Raw genomic sequence first — 26,997 nt, forward strand, 5'->3', positions numbered from 1 at the left:
TCTGGCCATTTTAGGCAATGTGTGCTCTCACATCAGAAAGAGAGAACAATAACTGGTACTACTGAAATGCTTGAGCAAGAGCTTGTCCACAAATATCAGAAGAATTTTGTATGATATTAATTTCTTATTCACACATTTATCTTTTCTGCTTTTCCTCTGTGTGTACAAATAATTGTTAGGCAATTGTTATCCTACATCCTTCCAATTCTTTATGTTGGTATTCTCCTCTTTTCTCTCTCTTTTTTTAAAAACCATGAACCATGAAAACCTCAAATAAAAGTGTAGTTCTTGGCATCTAAAAAGAAAAAAACAACAAAACTTTATCCAGCTTAGACTTCTGATATGAGTATGTCCCCATGGTTGAGCGCATTTTTGGGTTTAAGAATTTAGCAGTGTGCTTTCTCCTTTGTTACAAGACTGCTATTAGTGGACCAGTGTGGTGTCCACCACTCTCATTAAAGATCAAGGCAAAATAAATCCAACTCTGAAATTACATTGTTATCATTCTCTTTAAAGTCCTGGAATAACTTAAATTTGTCTCAGTGTGCTCTGTTATCAAGCACCATGTATAAACACATCTTTTCCCCTGAGAACCATAGCTCTACTCAGTTGGAACTGTACTGAAAAGATTACATTTTTTTTTTCAAAAGTCATTGCTGCCATGAATAATTTCATTTCCCAGCTACTCTGAGCGTATTTGGTTTTGATGCAGCCTTTTCTAGAACCAATTTGGGAATTTAAACGCAAATCCTTATTCATTATTTTGCGGTGTGTTTTAAAACTTAGGGAAGAAATATTGCTGCACAGAGATGAGCTTAATGATACTTTTTGTATTTTCATTTTCAAGAGGCATTTATCTCCTGAAGAGTTCCAGGAAGTCTTCAAAATGAGCATTGAGGAATTTGATCGTCTGGCACTTTGGAAGCGGAATGATCTGAAGAAAAAGGCCCTGCTTTTCTAGACCCTCCCAGATAAAATATGTGCTTACTCAAAACAAAAATAGTCTTGCCAGAACTATCACATGCACTTGCTGTTGAACCATTGTCCAGCTTCATTGTGTTAGTATGTGTCAGGGGAAACAGGGCAGATTAGATGGCAATGTGTTGGAATACAGAGAATTTGCTAATTTTGCATGACCAGCTGGTTTTGTCAGTAACTCCTGGTCCTACCCAGTTTACAACGTGCAAAAAAATCTAGCTTTAAATTTATTGTTGCTTGCAGTTATTGCTTGATGCAAATGGAAATTCTGAAAGGAAGAGAAAAAAAGTGTAGCTGTGACAAAGGAAATGCATCCAACATTTTGTTCCATTAAGTTTTACAACACAATTTTTACAAAATCAAGTAAGTAATGAATAAAAAATTCTATAACAGGGGATTACATGCTATTAAAAACATGGTAAAAGCCAAAGAACAGCATGTCCTCAAGCAACTATTGCAATTGTTTATGTGTGGTACTTTTTAAGAATGAAAGCAAAAATATGGAAGCACCTTAATTCTTATATTTAGACACAGCCTACTCTTTGGAAGGTCATATTTGTCTAGAAGGTAACTAGCTATCTTTAATTACAACACAAGAGTTTTTATTTTATTAAGAATATATTGTGACATAAAACAGACATAATGACTAAAATGTATACAGAACTACTTAAAAACTTAGTCCTATTCATCTGGAAAACAGAAGCCTTATATAAAACTGGTTTAAGAGTGTATCATGCCAGTTAACTATTTTCCTGCTAGTTTGGGGTTTTTTGAAAAGTTTTTTTTTTTTACATTTCATGCTGATAAAAACACCATGTAATCTTAATTATATGTAGATAGATATATCTATCTATAAAAGAATTATTTTCATTAATATATGTCCTAATTAAAGACATTCTTACTTTCTCCACTTTCTGGCTTTACATGCTAAGTAAGCCATGAGAACTGAGATGGCAGTTGTTAGGTGTAGAAGTGGAACAGTTCAGCATAAAATGTAACAAAAAAAGCTTGGTGTGCTCTATCAATAGTACATCCAATTATAATCAAATATATAAAACCATCATGCACTATTATTCGCATGTTTCTGTGCAAATCAATTTAAAAGAAAACAAACCTATGTGATACTGATGCAGTACCTTGGAACTATCTTAAATAACAAGCAAAGCTAACAAAATCTTAAGCATTTGATATGAGCGTTAGACCTTAATATCTCTTCCAGCTGAAAGACTGTATTAAATATAATACTTTCATATGGTCAGAAGTATGGTTGCTGACAAAGAATGTTTTAAAGTGAGTTGCTAGTTTCGTGTGATACTAAAAGAGCATAACAAAAAGTACATTTTTCAGCCATGTGTCAGTATTCTGCATTTTTACGGCCTTGAATGTTTGTGCTCACTTCCTACTTCACTATGTCTTTTTGCATTTCCTTAAAGTAACTGGTTAATATATGCACTACAACACACTATTTCAACTGACTCAGAATTGGAAAAATCATAGCATTGAATGTGTCTTCTTCGAACTAACTTTGAAAGTCCATGCTGTTGGAAATAAATATTTTCTCATGACCTACGTGTTTTGTCTGATGATACAAATGTTTAAAAAAATTCATTAAAACAAAGAAATAACTGAATGACTTTGTTATGAATGTGTGCATAATTTTTAGATTGTACTGCTGCTCTGGATAGGATCTTCCCATTATATTAATGGAAATAACATGTATTTTGCATTCGATAAGCTCACTAAGGAGGGCATTAATTGTACCTCTGAATGTCAAGTTGCTATGAAGTTGCTCATGATTTAAGCAATTCATTAAGCAATTGTCACATCTCACCAGGCAATAACTGCTTATTGGTAATGTTCAGTGTGCAGAACCATTAGCCAGTTTAATTCAGAACTCCTGATCACATGTAGACAACATCTATGATGGTTTTCAACCTTAGAACAGCTTACTATTTTGCCTACATATGAAAACTGGCAGCACACTGAAATGGGCCAATCTAAAGTGTGATTAGCAAGGTCCATGGGTACTATGAAAAACTAAATCCAGGAGAACAATTGGATGCGGAATGAGTAAGTTGGACATTGATAAAGACCACTCTTCTCATCTAAACCTTCTTGGGACATTAGATTGATTGCAAGTGTCTTCTCAATGAGGCAAAACTATTGCAGGTTGATCAAAGAATTCCATATACTAGTGCAGATCAGGTTTAATATGTTACCTTAATAATGATTTTAACATGGTAAGCACAGAAACTATTGTACTGGTGTAGGATTCAACCTGTGCTGGAAGGAAAATGTGCATTACTAAGCAACACATGATTAATAGCTCTATGCTGCTGTACTGTATTATGCAGATGTATGGCTGATGACAAGTGAGGACAGTGAGAACATGTGAACTCTGACCCATTTATGTTGTTTTGAGTTAGTCTGTTAGAATGTCAAGAGCCCTAAAAACGTATCCTGAAGGTCCTTGTCCTACCTGAACTAAATCAGATACAACTCTTGTTTTACATACCCCGATGGAGATGTTTTAGTTCATGAACATCAGTTCTTATCACAATGCACAAATGTACTTAAGAGTGGTACCCCATCATCTATCTGTACTTGCTTACAAGTTTGACATTCTGTGCTCCCTTTTATAGTCAGTGAAGAGAAAAAAACACTTCAATCACATCCTAGTGTGCAGAACAAGCTATATGAATTTTATCTATTTTATTTCTGCCCACAGAATATAAAGAAAGCCAGTACAACTGCAGAATTACACATTGCAAGCATCTAATCTTAGATTAAATTCATTCTTTCCTACAGTCTGTAAGTGAAAAAAATAAACCAGATTTTACCAAGTTGGTGGAATACCAGTCTTATAATCACTGGCAGCTGGTAGACCACGTTACCAAATCACTTTCAAGCCATCAGGATGGTACTTTGAATTGCGCAGATCTCACGAAACTCCCTAACACAGTAATTCTTTGTGTTCATTATACTAGTCACCAAACAGGCACATATTCAATGCCAAACACGCAAAAATGTTTTAGAAGACAGCCAGTTTATCAACTTGCGTTCCTTCTACCAGCCAAAACCAAGAAGGAATTTTGGCTTCCACGCACAAAACCTTTGCTGACGTTAGATGAACAAGTACTCTTGTGTGTCCTCCTTATTTCATTTTCCTGAAAGGTTTAAATGGTCTGTAGATGTCTGTTCTGTGCAGAGGTGGCATAACTCAATAAGCTGTTCTGTTTTTCAGATGGTACGTGTAGGTATATCACTCTATATTTAAAGCATCTATTGTAGTGTATTGACCTATTTAGTTATACTTTCTAGCCTAAATTCTCATTTACAGTATGATATTGTATGCTGGATTTGGCACTAGCCAAATATACCAGTGTAAAAAGTCCATAAAGTGAGTAGTGTTGTAATTCACTTTATCGCTAAGTGTTTTCTGTGCATCACCTAAACGCTGTAAACCAGAAGACAGTATTCTAGAGAATGCAACATTTCTGTTTCTAAAATTTATCATGCTTTTCCAATTTAAAAACTACAAATCGGAATTTTAGTCATGTAGTCTTCTTTCAGGAATGTAAAAATGTCTTCTTAAATGTGAATAGACTAACATGTGCATAATCAATATTCTGGTTTATTTCTAGAGTTCCATATGCTAATCTTAAACAGCACTCTGAAATGGAAAATGCATTTCAGAGCAATGAGGTAAGTCCTTGCCAGAATATTCCATCTGATAGTGTGCTTCTGCATTGGCAGTAACAAGCCAAGAGTCTCGACAAATCATCAGCTGTTTTTTAGATAATACTCTTTAGAGGTATTAAGATACTGTTCCATGGTCTTGTTTTCAAGGAAATGCTGTCTTTCAGCATTTTAGTAAGTATGGACATGGCTGTGCAGCTCAAAAGGATTACTATAGCTCTTGAAGTAACCTATTGTGATGTCTATACAAAAAGCAAGGGAATTTTGTCAGCAATTTCATTTTCATGCTTGGATCCGAGTTGTGTGTCTCAGCTGTTCTTGACAACCCTGATGTATGACCTAATTCTCACCTCATGTATTTTAAAGAAGGCATGTCTCAAACACAGCAATGAAAGAGCCAACTTCTTTCATCATCATAGTCTTTGAGACAAAGGAACATATGGATTTTTGTGGTTGCTGAGGAATATCTGACCAATGATTCCAGATAGGAAACCAGGCATGTCAGATTACCATTATAGCTGTCTGAGAAGGCTGGACATTTTTGTCTGACCTTCTGCTATTCTTTTCCTTGTGGTTCAGGGGAGAACTCTGAAACCTGGAATTACAGAAACATGAAAATACATTCTTGTGAAAAGCTACCTGGCATCCAGTAACCCTCTGAGAGAAGGCTAGTTTTACATGAACAAAAAAGATACAGTTCAGACCAAGAGGGATGCCTCATCTTACGTTCCTCTTTTTGATGAGGAGCCATGTATTTAACATTTCCCAATGACTACCCCTTGACCAATGTGATAGGTCACACACACGGCTACCGTTTTTCAGTATATATTTTCAGTATTTGAAAACAACTGTTTTTAATATCACAGTGACAGACTGCAACCCTCTTGTACATGTAAAATTATACTGGAGCCTTGCATTTCTTCTTCATATTCAATTCATGTCCGAACTATAGCAAAATCCTCAAAAGTTCACAGAAGGTGCCAGCTCAGGCTTCTTGAGTCTTTGTATTCATTCTCACTTTTTTTTATTCTATGAAAAGCCATGTCAGAAAAGGTGGTACTCAGTAAAACTACATTCATTTTAAACGTTAGATCTCAATAGTTTACTTCTCTGGTAATGAAGCACTCACAGCAGTTTGAAGCTTGCTGGGTTGGTACAGCTGGTTATTATTTCCTCTCACAACCACCATCTCTGTGAGTTGCAGCTAAGAGAAGTAGTTTTGTGTTTTTCTAAGTGCTCTTGTCATGATTTCACGTTATCTTCCTACCACTCCGTGTTTGACATCTTGACTACCATGCACACAGGTGTTTGTAAGTAGAATCATAGAACAAACTAGGTTGGAAAAGACCTTTAGGATCATCAAGTCGAACCAAGTAGTTCCATATGTTTTTTTTAAATGGTTGAACAAATATATGCAGAAGTTTGGTCCAGCCAGCAGTCCTTCCATGCCAGACTGCCCAGCAGCAGCAGCTCCACAGTGATCAGTAGAAAACCAAACCCAGACAAAAGCAATGTGTCCCACATATCTAAATGTAATCTAAATCTAATGACTCAAAGCTTTAAGGAAGAAGTTTGCTGTCTCAGCTCTGGTGTATTTACCATTTGTTAGAAGAAGTCTGGATATCCTTGATTTCTGTTTCTGAACCTTGCTACATTTACATCATGGATGGTTTGCTGTTGACCTGCTTTTTCCACTTGCTTTGATGCATTCCTTTATTACATCCTTTAACTTATCTCTCTACTAAAAATTGCAGTGTGTTCAGTTTCTTTCAAGATTGAATCCTTCCTTTGCCCTTGATAATTCTTCTGCAATCTCCTCTCAGCCTGTTCTACCTTGTATTCAGGACGTGGTCTGGCAGAGTAAAGGCATTGCAGTATTTGGTTTATATTCACCATGTTATGTCAAATATTGCAACATCTTTTTTACAGGGGAAGAAGAAAGGTAAGAATGACTTCGACTTTTTTGCTACAAATATACATTATGATGAAGCCCTGGCTGAGCTGATCTCACTATTGCAAGTTGCTGGGTTTTTTCCTCCCACGTGGACATGCTTCTGACCTCTGACATAAGACTCATTATAATTTTTTACAGTACTATCTATATTTTTTCTATTAATGAATAATTAAACAGATACCATGTTTGACAGCAGATTAAACAATTGAGGTTATTAATGGTCTGTCTGAATTTCCTTCCAGTTCTCTGGCCTGGAATAATTCAGTTGGGGAACCAGGCTAATACCCCTCATGTCTCTTGACTATTTTGCTAGTCAGACTTTAAAAACCAATTTTCTCAAGTTATGGATGTGAAACATCACAGACAGTTTCGGCTCCCCAGTTTTTGCTGGTTTCATGCTAGACATTTTTAATCTCCCAGCTAGTCTTTGATAGATGGAAGTGCCTGCAGGACTTTATGAGTCACTTTATAATCATCAAATTGTTCACATTGCATTTTTTTTCCTTAATCCTTTTTTTTTTTTCACTGTAATAACTGGTTATTGTTATAGTGCAATATCAAATGCTACTGAAATACTTTATTCCACTTTAAGTGGCACAGAAGAGAATATAAGTACAGAACATGAGCTGAAATTCTGGGGGGAACTTATTTTGAATAAAGGCTAAAATTAAAGGGTTCTGCAGCAGAACGTTCTCCTGTTGTCATCAGTGGAAGGACTCTGCTGCTGTTGGTTATTATGAGGTGCTGAATTTCAAAGCAGATACCTTCCTCCAGGGTCTGTGGATGGTTTTTAAACTTTTCTTACCTTTGTACCTCTGAAGCAGCCTCATTCAGGAGATGACTAAAATTAGTATTTCTATACTAATATCAGTTGGGCAACACTACTATTATTCTGAAATTCAAAATACTTATGAAAATTTTCTTGAGCCCTTACTAAAAAATGATAAAAAATCTACTGTGAGAAATTCAGTAATAAATACAGAGGCTTAATACTTGCAAAACAAACCTCACAAAGATACTACTCTATCACACATTGATTTCCAAACACTGTACAGAAGCTAATCATTAATGTAGCAAATGCCCAACCATAAATAAGGTCTTTTTCTTTGAAAATCCTTCTAATTAGATGGCTTAAATGGAAAAAATTAAAAGGGTTTTTGGAGCAGAAATAGGTATGGCTTTGCTAATTTTGAAAGTACCATTAAAAGCCAACTTGGCCAAGCTTTCTTGAAGGAGTAAGAAAATTACTCATGTAAAACGAGTCATGTATCACAGTGAGTCAACTGAAGAGTAATGAGATTGTAAAACAGCACAGAGGGTTTATCCGAATAGTTTAGATTTTCAACAGAATTACACAGGTATTATTTTGGCAGATGATAAAGTTTAAGAACTGGCTGTTCCCTGATCTTGATGATAAAGGAGAAGGAAGGTATAGAGAGGTATAGAGTTTCATATCTTGTCGAACAGTGAAGGATAGGGAAGGGCTGAGATTCCATTTTTTGGCCCAGTCTTGCTTGAATACAAAGAAAATGGGCAAGGCAGTGAGATTTACAGGAAATCTTCTTCCAGTGTGTTCAACCTTAACAGATAAGAAAAGTGACAAGACTAGGCTTTTTGTTTGTTCTGTTAAAATTTGTACTGCGCAACAGTACAGCTACTTTTCAGCAGTGCTGGGGTTTTAATATGCAGCTCATAAAAGGATGTTAGCATTTTGAAAATGTCAGGCGCTAAATGCTAAGCCCACTGAAATCACTGGCAGCCTTACCTGCACAAGACCATGAAGGTCAAGTTATATAGAATCTCTTCTAAAAGTGAAATCAGAACAAGGGATTGTTTGCTTAGGTTTAGCTCAAACAGAAGAATATGAATGGGAAGTAACTACTTTTAGCTGCACATTGTGATTCTGTAAGATATGTATTATCCTTTTGTATGTATTCCCTCTGCCCTCATTCAAAGTCAATTAGCAGTTCAATGAAGAACCTAATTTAAGATGTTTTACAACTCTGTGATGATATGATAGTTGCAAATAGTATTGTTACCCAGGAGAAGACCCATCTGTATAGAGAGTAAGGAGAGGACCGTGCATTATGTAAAAGCTTCATAATCCCTCTTCTTGAAGGTTCTTTAATGCACATTTTGTCCAATTTGCTTTCTTCAGAAAACTGAATAGCATTCCTGTTAAAAGTTTTACCTGTAGAAGTGATTTGGGGGCACATATATACTTAGCACTATGTGATTCCTGGAACAGATTTTAAAAGTATATGTAAAATGTGACTCCCCACTTTCCCCCAGTGAACCTGGAATGTGGGACCCAAGAAAAAAAATCAAAACAACTTATTGAAGAGATGATAGTTCAAAAAGATACTCTTCTTTTAAAAAATGAGAAAGGTGCTGAGTATTTGAGTATTAATTACAATAGGTTCTGCCATAACAGGACCACAGTATATGATAAGGAAAAAAAACCCCAAGCAAAACACTTCAAGAGCTTCTTGCTGTGCATAAAAGACATATATTCTATTTATTCCATTGCTATATTTGTAAATGCTTCAAGTGTCTGAAACAGCTGTAGAAACGCTGATGATTGCCTGACAGAAAAATCACAATTTCAAATTAGCAGAAAAAGATTTTTGTTCTAAAAAGCGATAACTTGCCTTCTGTTTTTGAAATCCTGCCATCATTATGTTTTACTGGAGAGTGGCAATTACTGTAATGTCATTCCATCTCTTGACAGCCCAAATTGCACTATATTTTTGCCTGCTTTTCGCTGTTCCCTGAGACCGTCCCTTCCCCCATGCCAACACAATACGAGGGCAGGAGGTTGGAGATGGCAGGAGGCAGCCGCATCAAGGCTGGTTCCAAGGAGCCCTCATCTCCCCTGCCTGACATGCTGGCTCTGCACAAGGCAGTGTCTGGTCTCTACATAAAGTCAACATTTTGTCAATTGTAGATTTTTTGTGTCTGCTTAAACAACAAAAATCCCTCAACACGCCACAAACCCCCCTAAAGAGACAGGTTGTTTTGACAGCCTTTCTGGTACTGAATAACAAGACCATACAGCATCTTTCTAACAGGTATGATTTCACTTTGAGATACTGAGCACTTTCCTTCTCCCCCCCATCCTTCCCTAATCCTGTACAGGCATCTTGAAGGGTTTTACTGAAAAGTATTGATTGGTCTTTCAGAGGATACCAATCATCACATCATCCAATAGTTTTTCTTATGCTTGTTTTCTCACCAGGATGTTGCTGAGGTTTTGGGGCCTCTTAAACTAGTGAGTTGTGTGCTTATGGACTCAGTCCAAGGCAGATTTGAAGTGGAATTGAGTGTATCTTTAAAAACTGACCCATACTTTTAAATGCTTAAAGTACTGTTTTCCTCCCTTGTTACATTATTTAAGTGAGCCAAATCCAAATTGCTTGGAGCTCCTTACAAGACATAAATCACAGCAAATGGTTGGAGATTTTATTCCTCATGCCTGTGTTTCTCAGATTTCATACAATGCTGATTTTCCAAAGAGAAAAATAGTATCTTAAAACATGCATAATAACTCTTCTAAGCACATCCTAAGGATAATAAACATGGCCTGTCATTTTCGTGACTTTTTTCATCCAACACACAATAGATGACTAAACTACATCAAGTCATGCTTGTGAAGACTATTTCCACAGTAATGAAGTTACCTTTGATAGAGTGGAAATGTATTGTGAGTTACTGAGAACACAGGTAGGGTTTGGAGCACTGCATGCATGTTTGGTCTTAAACTTTAAGACAGAAGGCACATTTTCAAGCACGGAGAATGTGTGTTTCAAACAGGGCCACTTTTACAAATTTGCCTTTTATTACTTTGTGTTAGAGGATTAGTTTAAGAGGTTTATTGAGTGCAAAGTATGGCGTACAGTTACTGTGAGCCACAGGTTTCCCATTAATGGTGTGACTTCAGTTTCCCTGCAAGAAATTCCTTAGTAATCAGTTGATTTATTTTGATGATACTGTATTCAAGGTGAGTTATGTTCTGTTCCTTTTAATTCTATAAAATGGAATCTGAATTTAAATAGTGTCATTGAATACTCATGGGAAAGAAATACACTGAATCACTAAGGTCTGTTTTGCAGCTGAAGCAGTTTACAGGATGCACACAGACAAACTCAGAATTGGGGGGGAAGGGGATGTCATTTTACAATGCAGCATTATGGAAAATAAAAATTCATATAAGAAAAAGCTTCTTTTGAGCTCTTCAGCTTTAGACAGAATTTGTCTTCAAGAGGATCCCTTTGTGCTGTCTGATGTTTGTCTCCGTGATAGATGGCCCCTTCTTTACTCCTGATGGCGTTACTACCAGTATACAAGAATTCCTTGCCAATCCCTCCAACAGCCTAAGGACAAATCTCTTGTTATCTCACTTCCTCATGTGGCACAGGACATAAAGCACTTATTTTCTTGCCGGTCTTGTGATGACCATTTCTCATCTTTGATTCTTTGCTGATCAGCTTCCTAACATCTTCAGGACATTTCTGTGGGAGAAATACTCTGCAGTGTTGCTAGAGCGAAGCACCCTGCTTAGAGACTGCAGAGATGCCACAGAGTGTCTTAGGGCAAGCAGAGGCTACACATTGAAGTGTTATTTAATGTAATGTGTTATTAAACTTTACCAAAACAGAGGCAGTAAAGCTACCAAATCCTGGAAGTGCTCGCTGCAAGCATACAAATCAGTGGTAATGTGCACGGATTATACTCTAAGCGACAGAGCAGCCAAAGGCTGTGCTTTTACAGCAAACTTTTGGATTGCTCTCTCTAGTGATCAAGTTTTACAGGTCATGATGCAAATCAAGTAGCTCTAAGACAGGAATAGCTGAAAGTGATTGAACTGTGGGGAAGAGGAGTATGGTTTAATTTTTCAAGGCTGACTAAGCCCTTTAATATAGCCAGAAAAATCACTGCTTCTGACTACTCCAAACCCTACTCCTGCCAGCTCCCAGCAAGGAGAATGAAAAAAGGCAGGTAGGAGCAGGCTGCTGCTGTTGGAAGAGCTCATCCAGGAGGCAAGTCCTTCCCTGTCTATACCCAAAGGCATACAAGAAAGAGAACAGCTGAAAGTGAGATTTTAGGCTAAGTAATTTGTCCTGACAAGGTTGAGCTGTGAATTCAGCACTCCTGGATTAGGGTACAGAGATCTCATGCGTACCCTGGCTGGCCATGTAGTGTAAATGCTCAATAACTAAAATTTTCCCTAGTTGAACCTATTACTTGTGTTATCATCCTGTTGAAATGACTGCATATAGAGTGCTCCACCAGTACATTTGTGTATCCAGCTGTTAGACTTGAAGTAAAAGAGAAGATGCTCTAACACCCGGCTGGACTAAAGGTGAAGAAATATCATTGCCTTAATTAATGTTATTCCTTCAGCAACATTCCCCTCTGACCTCAGTTTTCTAATTTCTTTATGGACAAAAAAGAAAATAAATGCGTGAACTTGTCCCATTTGGAACATGTTTACACACCTTGTCCATGTGCAAGTTTGCACTGGTTTAACCTGCACCTCTGTTAAAAACTGAGACCTGCTTTAAGCTCTTGGGGGATACTTTTAATCAATATAAACCTTAACCAACATAAGCTGCCTCAACTTGCACTCTTGATTTAAACCTGTCTTGTATCAATCTGACCAAAGATGACAGAACTTGGTTTTAAATCCATGTTGGGTCTGTGCATGTTGGATCTGTTTCAACAGAAGGGCTTAAGTTGTGATTTTAGATAAATGGCAACATGCTTCAATAAGAGGTAGCACATCACAAACACCCTACAGTAGATGATACTATGGTCAGTGTGCTCCTGTTCCGTGCTGTGGGTTGTTCCCACAGCTGAGTGTCAGGGTTACAACATCTCCTGGGTATAAATGGGAAGGGGGGGGACTGCGCTGAAACTCCTGTTACGGTATCACAGTATTTCAGCATTTGCTCCGGGAAAAAGCCTCCTTCCACCAAAGATGCTTTACTCGGGGGCAGGAACCCATGTCTGACCTGCCAGCATCTGCCTCGCTGGGGTCACCTCGGTTCACCTGCCTGCTCCCGGCGGATGCCGCACACACCTGCCCCGCTCCTGCCCTGCACTAGCGGTCTGCCGCACCCCGACACCGCCCCCCCCCGGGATGCTGCGGACCCCTCCATCCCCCCTTTGTTCGATGGCTCCGCCTGGCCCCTGGCCCCGCCCCTCGGGGCGGTGGGACCGGGCGGGAGGAGGTGCCGGTCCCGCCCCTCCCGCCCCCGGCGCGGCGGTGGCTGCGCCCCGCGGCTCTGCGCTGCGCGGCCGGAGCTGCGCGGAGCCCGCTGTGAGCCGACAGCAGCGGCAGGACAGCCCTAAAGGTAGGAGGGCTCCCGCGGCCCCGCAGCATCTCTTCCCGGCTCCGCGGGCGAGGAGGGTTAAAGAGGGGGAAGAAAGAGGGAGGGGAAGGGCTGATCCAGAAAAGGTCTTTTTCTACCTTTTCCGCTGCTGCTCCCGGCAGCCTCATGCTAAGAAAGGTGCGGGCTTACTGGAAAAAAGCCTAAAAAGCAAAAAAAGCCTCGCTCGTTTTCTTGGCCGGGAGCAGCACATGGAAAAAGCTGCGCGGGAGGCGAAGCATCAGGCGGCGGCAGCTCCCTTCGGCTTCCCCCGGGCTCTGGCAGCGCTGCACGGTGCTGCCCGTGCCCGGGCTTGATAGAGCAGAAATCTGACTGAGATCCTCTGGGATGAAACCTCTGTCTGCCATCCCGAAACTATCATCCCTGCCCGGGGAAAGGCACGAGCCTGGCAACCGCGCTACTGCTTTGTACAGCTGGGAGTTTCATTATTCTCTGCCTTTTTAGGGTGGGAAGAGGTGGTCTCTTTCCAGCCTTTGCCATTTGAACCCGTTTCATCGTAGCCGAGAGATTGCATCATGTTACAGTCTCTGGATTCAGTAAGGGCAAAGGCGAAAAGAGCCATCCTTCCAGATTTATCCCATTGGCTTCCCGGTCTGATCCCCTCCTTTTTATTTCCTGTTTAACAGAGAGGTTAAAACTAAAAAGCAGCCTGCGATTGGTAGCCGGTGGTTCAGTTCACAGCGACGTATTTTGATTTCTTCCACTGAGGGTTTTTTTGGAAGCTCTACTGTAACTTTCTTGGTTCTGTGTGCGTTGTGTCTTGTGTGTGTGGGATAGCGAAAACTTGCCAAAGATCTAGCCGGTAGGAAAATAACAGGCGGCAAAGAGCCTGATAAACAGCCAAAAGCAGGCGTTGCTTTATAAACGGCAAGCTCTGGACTTGGAGGAGGTGAATGGATTCAGGCAGGCATCTCTTGGAAACCGAGGCGTTCACCTGCCCAGAAAGGCAGTGTAGATGGATGAGTACAGGTTCTGAAAGGCAAGACAAGGCAGATGTCAGGAGCAGAGAAGTATTTAGCTAATCTGTCCTCTGGATCCTATATGATCAGTTTGATGCAAACACTTGGTGTGTCTGTGCCTGTTTTGTCATACCTTTGCAGTGACTTTTGAGCTGAGATCTGGTTATAAAACAATACATCTCAAAGCCAGAAAGATCCAGTTAAATATTGTACTGCAGTCCAGGGCTTTTTAAGCTGACTGATCTGCCGTTCTTTGTGCAGTTCTTTGTTTTGTTCCATGGGAAAACGGCTTGCTTTGGCCCTCAGTTGTGTTTTCCATACCTAGCATCTCACCCTTGCAGGTGCTCTGTCTCTGTCTGCTCCAAGTGTTACAGGGACACCTTTTTCTTTCATGAAAATAGCAGTATTTTGAAGTTCTTTTTCTCTCCTTCGCCAGGAAGGGTGGGTGTGTGCAGAGGCACAAGGGAACAGCTTGCCAGCCAGATGGATCCATCCATCAGTGCTCTCCTATATGGGCACTTGGTGCCCTTCCATCATCCCTTATGCCTCCTGGTGGTTTCCATGGGAAGAGCTAGACAATTACTTTCTTTTGAACGATCCATTATCCTTTTGAAAGTGGGGTGTAAGAGGTACAAATCCTGCATTAGAGCCAGAGGGAGATCTGTCCTGTCTCTCTGGGGCTATAGGGCTCCAGGTGGGTTTAAGAACAATTTGAAATGGTTTCTGAAAATAAGCAGTGCAGTTTTCTTTGTGTGTTCTGGGCACCCAGCGATGACAGTGACAAGCCTGTGCTCAGAACAATGAGCCGACACTCACTGCCTTTGGTGATATATGGCATTGTTTGGTGTTTCCCAGGAAATATATCAGCAAAATTCAAAGTAGTATGTGTTGTTCGTGAGTCTCATGAAGATTTTTAGAGGAAGGGATTTGGAGGACATGAGGGGTTGAAACTACAGTGTTTCTTGAAGCAGTATCAACAAGGAGGGGTAACATCCAAAGGCACACTCACACTGTTTTAAAATCTTACAGTCTTAGTGAGGTTTTTCATTTTCATCTCCTGAAGCTGTCAAAATTGGAAGGATGCTGTCAGAGACATAAAAATAATAAATCTCACTGGGGGCAGGCTGTGTTTGATACACATATGACTAATAGTGCTGTTCCTTTTAGTGGTACAAAGAGAACCTGCTGTAAGGTCAGACCAGGAACTGTCTTGCCCTGCTGCTCACTGTAGATTTCCGTAAGACGTTGCCCCATGACAAAGTGCCAGTGGTTCAGGACTGATTTATGCAATCTGGAGTCGACTGATTCAATTTCTGTCCATTTTCAGAAGTTTCCTATCTGATGCGACAGTCAATGGGAGAATGATATCTGGGATCCTGCCTGGTGAATGGCATTGTTCCAAGCTGCGCTCTTTGTTTTGTGAGGAGGGGGCGAGGAGGAGGAGGAACAGGAGTGCTTTATATTCATTAGCAAGAGATCTCTTGCTGAAGTGGGAGGGTGGGATGCAAGGACTTGTGCTTCCAAACCCCTCTGCAGTTTAGTTCACTCTGTTATTATGGTTTTAGTCACACCAAACCCTGCTGTGTCAGCTTTTCAGAGAATTTATGCATCTCTTCCAGTTACGCAGTTCAACTTGTTTTAGATGTGAATGACACCTACCTACTGGTATGATCCTGGTTTTCCTCTGATTCATCAGTTTATTGATCATGTTTCATCTGGGACAGGAATTGTCTGTTTGGGCTGGGCAGGTGAGTTTGTTACTCAGTAGGTGTTGTTCCAGGTTAATATACGCTAATACAAAAAGTTCTTAGGCTTCCAGTTGAACTCTAATCAACTCCAACAAAAATAACACTAGAAAAATGAAAGTCAACCAAAGGACTAAGAGTTACTGTGAACTCTGAACCAGGACTGAAAAAACTCAGTCTTGAAGGTACTCCTATTCTACACCTATTAAGGTTATCTACTGAAGTTTATGAGGAGGAGCTTTTCTACTATGAAGCATCCTGAGCTGGCCTTAGAGCAAACTTACGTTTTTAATATCACACCATGTCTTTTGGGGAAGTGTCTGTATAAAGCAATACAAAGAATAGTCTGTCAACACTATGAACAGGTAGGAAAACTGTGAGCAGGTATGAGCAACTGTTGGACCACACCTACCCCTCTATGTACATGTGGAGGTTTTGCATTTGTGTTGCATATGCAGCAGCACTGTAAAATACTATGTATAGATTAAATGATAAATTAATAATTAGTAAAATAAATTAGATTAATTGCTCTTACTCTCTGATTATAAGTAAATTCTTGATTCTCTAGGTCATGAAATACATGCTGATGCTAATAAGGCTAATGAATAGTATTGCAGGAACATAAGTGGAGTGTGTGGAAAGGGAGATATCCCTTAGCAGGTAACAAACTTTTGGCGACATAAGCCCTATTTTCTAGAATATGGTAAAACCTGAAATCCTGAACGGCAGAAACCCAGAATTGTCTGCCATCCATCACCCCACTTCCACCTTAACAGAAAGTTGGTCATGATGTATGGTGCTTAGTGAGCTTTGACTGCTCAAGGTGCTGAGCACCCTTAACACACAGGAATGGCAAATTGAGTTGATGGTGATCTCCTCTCTTAGAGCAGCCTTGGGATAATATACCGTGCTGTGAAAAGGATGAATTAATATCTGTTGTATATTTTACATCAGGAAATCAAGAGAAGAATCCCTGAAGAGGTCTTTGCGGATAGATTTAATTTTGTATCTTTTCGTTACGTGTAGTGGTATCTTAAAAGTTGATGGTATATGTTTGGCAGTAAAATAAGCAAAACTGCATAGGACAGTCTTCTTTAAATCTCTTCCTTAAATTGAAGGAAACACACATTTGGGGAAAAAAAGCAGTGCATTATTCCTTTCATGGTGACATAGTGGTGGGATTTTTAACTGTCTGGGGGATTTCTGCTGCCAGCATCTCACTCCTGTCATGTATTTTTGAGCTGAGTGATATAAAGGCTCTTCTTTCTCTAGGACAGATGTTGGTAATGGCCTTATTGTGCCAAAATCTTTATGAGTACAAAATGCTGAATAAAAGTATTTCCATAGATTAATAATAAGTGCCAGAAAAGAGTACACGAGTGGTTTCAAATTTAATCTGTAATGTAGCTGATGTCTCAAAGATAACAGCATTTTACCCCCAAGAAACCCAGCACTTTGTGTATGTGAGGTAATTGCTGAGTCGCAGTAAATATATATTATTCATTAGGGGACTGTCATTATATGATGTTTGTGAATTCCCCAAAGTCTCTTATCACTGTCCTAATGGCATCTCAACTTTTTTATGGGAAACAAGATTTTGGTGGCCTGCTTGACTGACTGATGTTTTGTCTTGCTGAATTTGTCCTCAGCTGGTAGCCACTTTTAATCAGCATGCATGTTTGGTTCATTTAAAATGAACAAATTTTGCAGTATAAATTCATGTATTCACGTTATCAGATAGGGTCCTTCACACAGAATATGTAGTGGTATGTTATCTCACTTCTGCAGAGAAACAAATAGTAGAAGTTATTTAATATGTTTCTATCATGCTAAACTACTGTACAATGTCTTCAAATGTATAAAGGCCCAATATCTGGCCAGCTGCTGTGGGTGGACTTTTTTTTGTCCATTCAAGTATGTTTAATTATCGATTTGAAACTTAACTGGTCTCTCATTGGTTTCACATGTGCATGGCATTCCTGTTCAAAACTGGAAGAGAAGGCAAGGTAAGGAGGGATTTTCCCTGTTATTAGTAATTTGCAGATCCAGATTCTATTTTGCTGTACCATTTCTTACCCAGAGCAGCTGCAAGGAGAGAATTACAGTGTGACCTTCACAGCGTTTCCTAGAGCCATCATCAATCAGATCTGGCAGGAGCTTTATCGCATCTATCAGTGTGGCTCATAAGCCACATGCTGTCTAGTCTGGGGGAAAAAACAAACAAACAATGGGAGCTACTGTAGGTTTTGTTTAAAATAAAAGAACCAGGAGCGAGCTTTTCCCATATGTGCCAGCTTTGTAGGCAGATTTCAATTTTACCATGTGCTGTTCGGCTGATTAATAAAATACGGCGATTGTAAAGCAGTAGAAGAGATTTCCACTTGGTCTCAATGGCATTGGCACATCATTCACAAGCTGTTGCAGCTTCAGTCTTTCACAGTTGATGCTCTCCAGTTTCATTCTAGGCCTCAGCATTATTTTTACTAAGAAGGAGTTGATGCAGTTGGATTGATTTAGGTGTTTTCTGCACACATAAGTGTTAGGGAATAAAGAAGTGTTTTCAGACTTCTCTGTTTCTCATGTGAAATAACATAGCTTTCTCAGTTTGCTATTCTTGTAGGAAGGTATGTGCCTTCGCAGCCTGTTCTAGAGCTCATTTGGAGTCAAGTTTATAACGTAGTGTCCAAGGTCAACCGATCAGCTGCAGCATCCCATTTTTAAACATGCAAAACATTATTAACACCCTGTGTTTTGTTTGTTTTGTGTTTGGTCGGTTTTCCCTACTGACCTTCTGGTTTTGGAATTTACTGAAATTTAAAACATTTTGTGTTCTTTGATTTTTATGGGTTTTTTCATTGTTACACCAAGTTCACTGCTGTTTTCCAAGTAATTTGCTTTCTTTTTTCTAGCAGCTTTTCCAATAGCTTTTCCTTTTCTTAGCTGCATCAAGTAAAACTTTCCAAGGCTCAGTACAGTGACAGGTTGTCACTTCATGCCTGGCTTCCCTGCAGGAAGCTGGGACCCTTGCGGGCAAAGTCCCATCTCCAGGGGTAGATGGGAGAGCAAGAAACAGTGGGACAGGCAGAACTGCTAATACGTAATTCTAACATGGGCATACATTTTTGTATATATGATATATACAGCTATATATGTGATCACAGGTAGGTATATAGGTCATATATATATTAGAGCTGCCTTTGTCACACAGGTTTTCTGAAAAAATGGCTAATTGCTAATAAGTGTGTATTTACTGTTATACTATCAAGTAAAATGTTAAGACCCTTAGCTTCAAACTGGCAATGTTGATGACCAGCTGCAGGCTATGATGTATAATTCTAGTGGGTTTTAATCAGCCAGTTCTTCGTAGAAACTACATTGCTACCAGATTTGGGCAAGGAAGCTTGAAATGCTGTAAGGAATGTGCAATAGCAGGTGCAAGGAGAATGCTCATAAAATGTGAAATACATTTAGCAAAATGGTTATCTGTCAGGAAAAAAACCCCACGTGAATTGGCTAGCTGGCTATGGAAAGACTGACTATTGTGGCTTTCCTCTGTGTGTGCCCTGTCAGTTTGACAGATTTTACGGCTCCAGCTGCTAACTGGCATTAGGCAGGGCAGTTGCTGCAGCTCTCAGGCCCTGCTCTAGGGACCATCGAACCTGAGGGAAAAGGAACCTACCCAAGACAATACTTCATGTCATCCATCTTCAAACACTGGGGCTGCCCCAGAGGATTCTGGCAGCTGAGGGGAAGGGTTGGACAGACATCCTTGTATGATTTCGATGGTGTTGTTGGCTGCTGTGCATCAGTGCTGCCTGTCCTCACTGTTGATCGGGCATCAGCCCCTGGGTCTGAGCCCAGCATCTCTGCCTGAGCAGGGGATGATGGGGCCAGGAGAGGCTGCAACTCTGGACCACAAGGTCCACCAGCCAGGCACCACAGCTATACAATTGCTTGGTAGAGGGGTTTTGAGAGACCAAAGGCATAAGCAGTCCCACTACATCAGGATGATGAGGAAGAGAGGGGAAGCTGCCAGCAGGAATCAGCCTCAGGAGCTCAGTCTTGTGTCTTTGTTTGGGGGCTCCTGCTTCATGAGCAAGGAGCAAACCAGCTGGCTGCCTGCTGCTAGCATAGACTGAAGGAAAGGACATCGTTTCAGCCCTGCAATCGGGGTGGGCCACAATGAGGAAATGATAAAATGGCAGGAGTTGAAAACAAGATAATGTAAAAGGCAAAGTCGTTAGATAAGAAGCAGGACTGCTGAGTGTCACCGGAGCAGCAGTGGCCAAGAGCTGAGCTACAGAGGGGCCACTGTTTGATGCTGCTCTGCCACTGGGGCTTAGCACAGATCAAACCGAAAGAAATTGGCCTTGTGAAGAGTGGGATTTATTCTTGTAAGGCAACTCCATGCTGGGGAATAGAGTGAAATACTTACTGGATGTGTCGCTGGCTGTAGGAGATACAGACGGGAGAAAATAAAGACCTGAAAATGTTAGGACCTAACTGATTTTCAACTTTGATTTTAACACGCATTATCAGAAAACACCCTTTGGAAAAGATTTGCTTGTTGGAGTGGGGAAAATAATATTCAGGCTGAGAAGCTTCTGTGAATACAGAGAGCTCTTCTTGCTTGATCCCTTTATCTGCACCATGTGTTTGCCATTAGAACCAGGAAAAGCTGTGAGTCTCCTTGGACAAGGGAAGATGGGTGCATGGTGGGTCCTTCAGGAAGAGCTGAAAGGAGACAGAGGCTAGGTCAGGCCGCGGCATTTTGTTTTGAGCTTAACGGGAATGAAATCCACCCTGAAGAGTCTTGGGGAAAATTCTGGATGAGGGCCAGTATGAATAATGCTGCATGCAGATGGATGGGACCCCACTTGGTTACAAAACCAGTCCTATTTCCAAGGTTAGTGAGTCGGGCTGAAAAAAGGGACATTTAAGAAGTAAGGTCTCATTTAAAAGGAAAAAACCTCAAACATTTGGAGACCTTAAAAACCCCAAACAAAATAAAAACCTAAAAGTCTCTTACTTCAGAAATTAAAGAAAACAAGCCCCTGAACAGGCAGAGAGCTGAAAGCATGCACCAAGAACTTCAGATAAACAAAACAAGTGTCCTCTGGGGAAAGGAAGAGCTGTTCCCTCTCTGGGAAAGTTTGTCTGTTCCTGTGGCTTGTGAGCTTCTCATCTTCTCTGGGACATTCTGCTGTCCTTGGTTCACTTTTTTGCAGCTTCTCAGTCTCCTGCACTTCTTTCCCTGGAGCTCAGAGAAGTGTTTATGCAAACACTCAGCTTTGAATAAATGAATCATTTTATTTGATGTTGGTGAGATTACCGCTTGGGGTGTTTATGCTGGTCTGCTGAACAGGAGCCCCTGCGGACAGCAGTCAGCCTGGGAAGTGTATAAGTGTGCTGACCCCAAATCAGCCATTCTGCCCCCAAAAGGAGCCCTCTCACTGACCTCTACTGCTGTGACCTGAAGCTACCAAGACACCCTCCCCCTGTGACAACCATATTCCAAGCCCAATCCCAGGGCTGGTCTGGATCAAACTATATCCACTGAGCCAAAAAGGCACAACAATTAATTTTAGCCTGCCTCAAGTCCCAGTTAGTCTCTCGGTGACTACTGTTCCTGTCTGTCTGTCTGCAATGACTGAGCCTCAAAGCCTCTCAGCACTGCAGTTCCCTTCACATCCTTTTGGATCTTCTCCTTTGTTATTGTTTACAAAATGCCATCTGGATTTTGTGTATGTGGAAAACCTTACTGAGAGCTGTCACCTCTTTGACCTTATCTTCTCCCATATCTCCCATTTTTCTGTCCTTTTGCTTATAGTTACTACAAGTAGGTACTATGTAACTTTTAAAAGTACTTGGAGTGTTAAAAATAAGCTATACTGAAGGCTTCCCTGTAAACAGTAGCTCTCTACAACCCAAGGGCAAGTACAGGTGTGTGTTAAAAGCTCATTTTACTGACTTCCCAAAGGAAACAGCTGAAAAATTGATTAAATTACAAGGAAAGTAAAAGCTGTCTTGAAGAGCTATGATGTTAGGGGATTTTTAGACTTCTTCAACCCTTTTCAACTCCTTCAACCTCTTTTTCCTACCACAGTTACATCTTTTTAAGCAGTACGGGACTAGCTCTGCTGTACTTGCACTTGGGGATTCCTTTCTGGTTTATGGTCAGCACATCTGCAGGCTCCAAGATCTAAGTGCAAACTCAGATTGCCCTGAAGTTTATTGTACTTTATGAGAGCAAAGGGTGAAATCCAGCTTTGAAACTTGGGGTCATTTGGGCTAGGTTTCCTGACATACCAGTCCTTACAAAACCCCAGCTGTTCTGGGGTTGTCATTCTGCCAGCTTTAAAGAAAAACAACCAAATAAAGAATACTCTGCCAAGTAGGGATCAAACCTTAGCTTGGTGTGAGTGTGCTTGAAGTAGTCTCAGTCTTTGCATTTACACTAGTTAAGTTCTTCTTTCCCTTCAGAGAGTGAAGCAGTATTTATGAAATACTCCAGCCCTTTTGCCGTACATGACTGTAGGGAAGGGCGCTTCCTACTGAGCTCTGGGTGCTTTTGTCTGTGAATTAGGATCTGGATAACCCCAGAGCAAAATGTAAATGTAAATATGTGAAAGTAAAGATACATGAAATGAAGGTACGCAGCTTTCCTAACTGTGACTGCAGAGCTGTTCTTGGCCCGGAGGCATCACCTGGATGGTTCAGTCACCCAGCTGAGCCAGGACTAAAGTTGCCCAGAGACAACGTATCAGGAATGTGCTCTTGCTCATGTTATAGCTTGAGTGATATATATAACCGAAGAAGTGTGTGCCCTTATAGCAGGTTGTTATCAGTGACCTACAGAGCACTTGGAATATCCTAGAGCAGCTCTTTACATGCTAATAACTCATAAAGAATTAATGACTTCATGGGATGGGATAGGGAGTAGGAACTGGAAATGGCAGATCCTGAGGGTGCAGAGGGAAAGAAAGAACTGACTTAGTCTGCCTAAATGCAAAATAGTGAAGTTGTAAGAATTTTGGTAGACTGGTCACCTCTCATCAGCCCTGCAAGTGCCTCGGGAGTCCCAAGATTCCAGTATAAAGCCATAATCTTTGCTTTAATAAAGTGCACAGGAGAGAGAGAAGCGTGCAACAATCCTATAGCATCTTTTCCCTTTTTTGCTGTAGTCTCCCCACATTTATATGCTTTCATCTTAACTCCTGCAACTCAAGTGACTTTACGAACTCTGGGGTAACCAAACATTTATCTACTTTACCTGGAAATTAAATTTTTGGAGCAATGGTAGGTGTTATATCCAGAAGGACATTTGTCACACCACTTTTGAACTGCAGGTTACAGGCCCTAGCTCACCTGCCCCTTCTGTCAAGCAGTCTATAGAGCAAACATCTCACTCTCCTTTTTTACAGCTCTGGACTCCTTACATGAGCAGTGTCACGTAATCCTATACTATTTGCTATTAAAATTACAGGCTGCACTTATCTCCTGATCAGTCAGTGGAGAATAGCAGTGCAAATTATCCCACTGATGTGAGATGTGCTGGGACTTTCCGTACATACGTGTGCCTTTCTTTGATTGCATTCATTAGGGTCAGCTGTAGGCCATGATGGCCAGCCTTGATCACTTATCACTTCACTTCATTACAGTTGTATGCCAAAATAGTCCTTTCCCTATTCAGTACAGCTGCACCCAATGCAATGAAGCAGTTAAAAGTATGTGTATCATTCTAGAAGGCTCTTATCAGCTCTGGGAGTGGTGGAATGAAGCATGTCTGTGTGTGTACTGTAGCACTTCACAGGCTGATTTTGCTACAGTCAATAATAAAGAGCATTCTTGCATAGTTCAGAAAGGCACAAAATAATATTGAGCACGTGTACCTTGCTATAAAAGTCTGTCAGGTTGTAACTACTTGAAAGCAGACAAAGGACATGACAATAAGGTTTTTCCTTGGGTTGAAGAAATTGTTATTACTGGCATAATTCTTCAGAATTGTGATTATTGAACATTTTCCAAGGTAACCCTACCTAGGAAATGTTAAACTCCTTTTTGTAATAATTTCTTTATTAAAATGAGAATTTCTTCCCAATGAGATTTTTGTAAGGAGGAGACAGACTCTCCATGTTCACCCATGGAAGTTGTCCAAAACACAAGGGGGTGAAATGCCATTTCAAACTGTTAAGAACAGAATGATAAAAGCCACCTGGAAAAATAAACATTCAGTGTTTGCTGATTCCATATAAAGTACATTTTCCTGTGGAATTATTATTTATACTGTACTAAACCTTGTAAAGTATTTAATAATGTTATCAATTTTTAATTTGGATTTATAATTAAAGTTATGCTTCTTTCTTCCTGTGCTTATGAAATAGCATCCAAGCCTGTAGTGACTCTTCCTCTGCCTACAGCAAGTGAATTTTTTGTCATTGACTAATAAGAGAAAGATCAGGGACTTGGGACCCTAATAATAGGACTGCTGGGAAATCACAGAACGCCAGCAGAGAGCCCATTGAATGAGAATTTTCATTGTCTGCTGCCATTATCTTGTTTTGCATTCAGCTTGTCTGCAGGCTTGTGACTAGTGGTGAAGATTACTCGAACATGGGCTTCTGAGGGTGCTATTATTTTCCTTTTTATCTGATCCTACCATGGAATTATGTTACTGAATTCAAATTTGACAGTGGTAGACTGTGTGTCCTGGATGATTAAAAGCTTCATCAGCATAAAGTTACATATTCTTTAATTTAAGGATCAGAAGGCTGCATCTTATCTCTTCCAAGTGTGAAGGCTAAGAAATAGCTTTACTAAGCTAGCTGAACAACCGTAAAATATATGTTGAGACTAGCAAAGAGATTGACTTGGGTAGGTTTGTATTGCTCTAGCTTTTTTATCTTCCCAGAGGCTTTCTTCTGCATTCTCCCTGTGTGCATCCATTTTTGGAGTCTTTCTAGGCAAGAATTGTGTATTGCGTAGATAAATAATAAATAATGTGTCACTAGTCTTTTGCTGTATTGGTATTATAGGATTTTTTTCAAGATATTTGTTAGGTCAGTTTCTAGATTAAAAATATGAACTTCTGAATGGAAAATTTAAAGTAGAGCACTGATTTCAATTCTAAGTGTCTGTGCTTCAAAGAACTTGCCCCAAGACACAACAGCAACAAAATAGTGTTGTTTAGAAATGAGCGTGTTTGCCTGCTTTTCAAAGTCACTTTAAATGTAAGCATGCCATAAATTTTAATATTTGAATAAATTTGGGAAAAAAACCCACAACTCCTCTGAGGATTTACTCAACCATAACAAAAACTTCCAACAGCTTTTCTAAGTCACCAGTGTATGAGTGATTACTTTTTTTTATAATGTGAAATGAATAACTTATGTACAGGCACTGAAGGAACCCAGGGCATTGTACCCACCCAATTGGTTCAGCAACTTGGGCTAGATTCACAAGTCTTCTGGTAGAAATCTGACTGGAACTGTGTTTGCTTAAAATGCGACTCTGGTCCTTTCCACACACTCCCACAACATTACATTTTATATTTATCTTCCCTGAACCAGAGTGGATTTTCTATGCTAAAACATCACAAATACGTGAATACTTTGCCTATTTAGCCATGCTTTTTGAACCGGGAATGGGTTTCAAATGTACTAAAGTGCAAGAGCTTGCTTGCATGAAACTATGTAAGGATTAAACGGGAAGTTTAGATTGGATATAAGGAGAAAGTTCTTTACTGTAAGGGTGGTGAGGCTCTGGAATGAGTTGCCCAGGGAAGCTGTGAATGCTCCATCCCTGGTGATGTTCAAGGCCGGGTTAGACAGAGCCTTGGGTGAGATGATTTAGTGTGAGGTGTCCCTGCCCATGGCAGGGGGCTTGGAACTAGATGATCTTAAGGTCCTTTCCAAACCTAACTATTCTATGATTCTACAATTGTGATTGATAACTGCTTTTGCAAATGATCGTCTATCAGCATCTACTCATACAGGGCACTTTACAGTGTAGGATGAGCTTAATCTAACTGCATCATCCAAAGATGACAATATTTCTATTGGACTTAGAAAACATTAGCCTGTTTTGTCTCCACAGTGAAATCACTTTACTTCTAAATATCCTCCCCCAAATAATGATATTCATTATTATTTATATTTGTGCTTGTTCTTAAGCAAAAGCCTACTCCAGACTGAAGGTTTTTTGGACTTGATACACATTCATTGCTGAGCAGTACCCTATCCTCCATATGATTGTTTGCCATTCTTTTGTGGGGTTTTTTGCCCTGCCTGAGGCTGTATTTGATTGAGTATGTGGATCTGATTGAATTTGCATATGATAGAGTCAGTATCCTGACAAATTGCTTTAGAATACAAATGATGATAAAGTGCCCCCTCGTAAGGAATGAGACCAAGGTGTTCCAGTGTAGCGGTTTTCTCATAAATACGTATGCCTTATAACACAGAGTCTTGCCAATGGAAATTTGTTTGGGTCTGCTTTCTTATCAAAAGACTGGGGTTAGAAATTATGTAGGGGATTTCATTTCAGCTTCCTTTCAATCACTGTCCTTCAAAGATGGAATGCAACTTGACACGTACAACCAAAGGCAAAGTGAAGCAGAGGGCAACCAACTTGGACGTTGATTGAAGAAGAGAAAGACTTCAAATAGTAACATGATTTGTGAAGTAATGCATTGATCCTTATCTACATCAGGTGTATAAGAGCAGTACTGGTATATAGAAAAGTAGTGATGGGTCATATATAACTGCATTATTCAGTGTACTTCAAGGGCTGGAGCTAAATTGACATGACTGAACTGGTGTTGATAGGTTAGGAAAAGCAAAGGTACTGAGTGCAGGGCAAAACCCTGCCCTTTTTATCCATGGGACTTGAGGGAATAGGCATACTCTTTGTTCAAATGATTTTCATTATGTTTGTGGTGGCTTGTCGCATTGGCTGTTCTTGATACATGGCTGACAGCTGTGAGCTAGAAGTGCTTCCTTTCCCTCCTCCCTTCTCTTGATACAGTGGGATGAAATCTTTCATTTAAGCATCATATGTTTTCTTTCGTATGTTATGTTTTTTACACCACGTTTTTTAGACTGGGAGAAAAAGATCTGTGGTGGGGCTGTGACAGGAGGAAGCCAAACTGAGATTGAAATGAGAATGCATTTTCATGAAGTAATGTTACATTTACTAATCTTGAAGATTAGCATTTGGAAATGTGCTTTTGAACTGGGGAGAAACAGTTTTAATCTATTCACTTCTAAATT

General features: G+C 40.1%; 2 protein-coding genes across 20 annotated transcripts in view; both read left to right on the forward strand.

Annotated features, from left to right (window-relative positions):
* The window catches only part of ABLIM2 (actin binding LIM protein family member 2), a 137,334-nt gene extending 134,726 nt beyond the window's left edge, over positions 1–2,608 (forward strand). For all 17 annotated transcript variants that reach the window (XM_061369539.1, XM_061369556.1, XM_061369576.1 and 14 more), the window contains one exon: positions 848–2,608. In XM_061369539.1, the coding sequence (XP_061225523.1) occupies positions 848–961 (114 nt within the window). In that variant the 3' untranslated portion in view covers positions 962–2,608. The remainder of the gene's footprint in view (positions 1–847) is intronic.
* Positions 2,609–12,862: 10,254 nt separating this feature from the next.
* The window catches only part of AFAP1 (actin filament associated protein 1), a 121,063-nt gene continuing 106,928 nt past the window's right edge, over positions 12,863–26,997 (forward strand). For 2 of the 3 annotated variants that reach the window (XM_061369755.1, XM_061369782.1), the window contains exon 1: positions 12,863–12,987. The gene's annotated coding sequence lies outside the window, so the exon portion shown is untranslated. Of the gene's footprint in view, positions 12,988–17,715; positions 17,734–26,997 lie in introns of those variants that run through there. The other variant, XM_061369773.1, reaches the window with a different exon arrangement.

Source organism: Neopsephotus bourkii, unplaced genomic scaffold (assembly GCF_033783945.1).
Source record: "Neopsephotus bourkii isolate Nb327-2 ecotype Australia unplaced genomic scaffold, CSIRO-AGI_Nbou_v1 NB_144, whole genome shotgun sequence".
NCBI classification, from domain to species: domain Eukaryota; kingdom Metazoa; phylum Chordata; class Aves; order Psittaciformes; family Psittacidae; genus Neopsephotus; species Neopsephotus bourkii.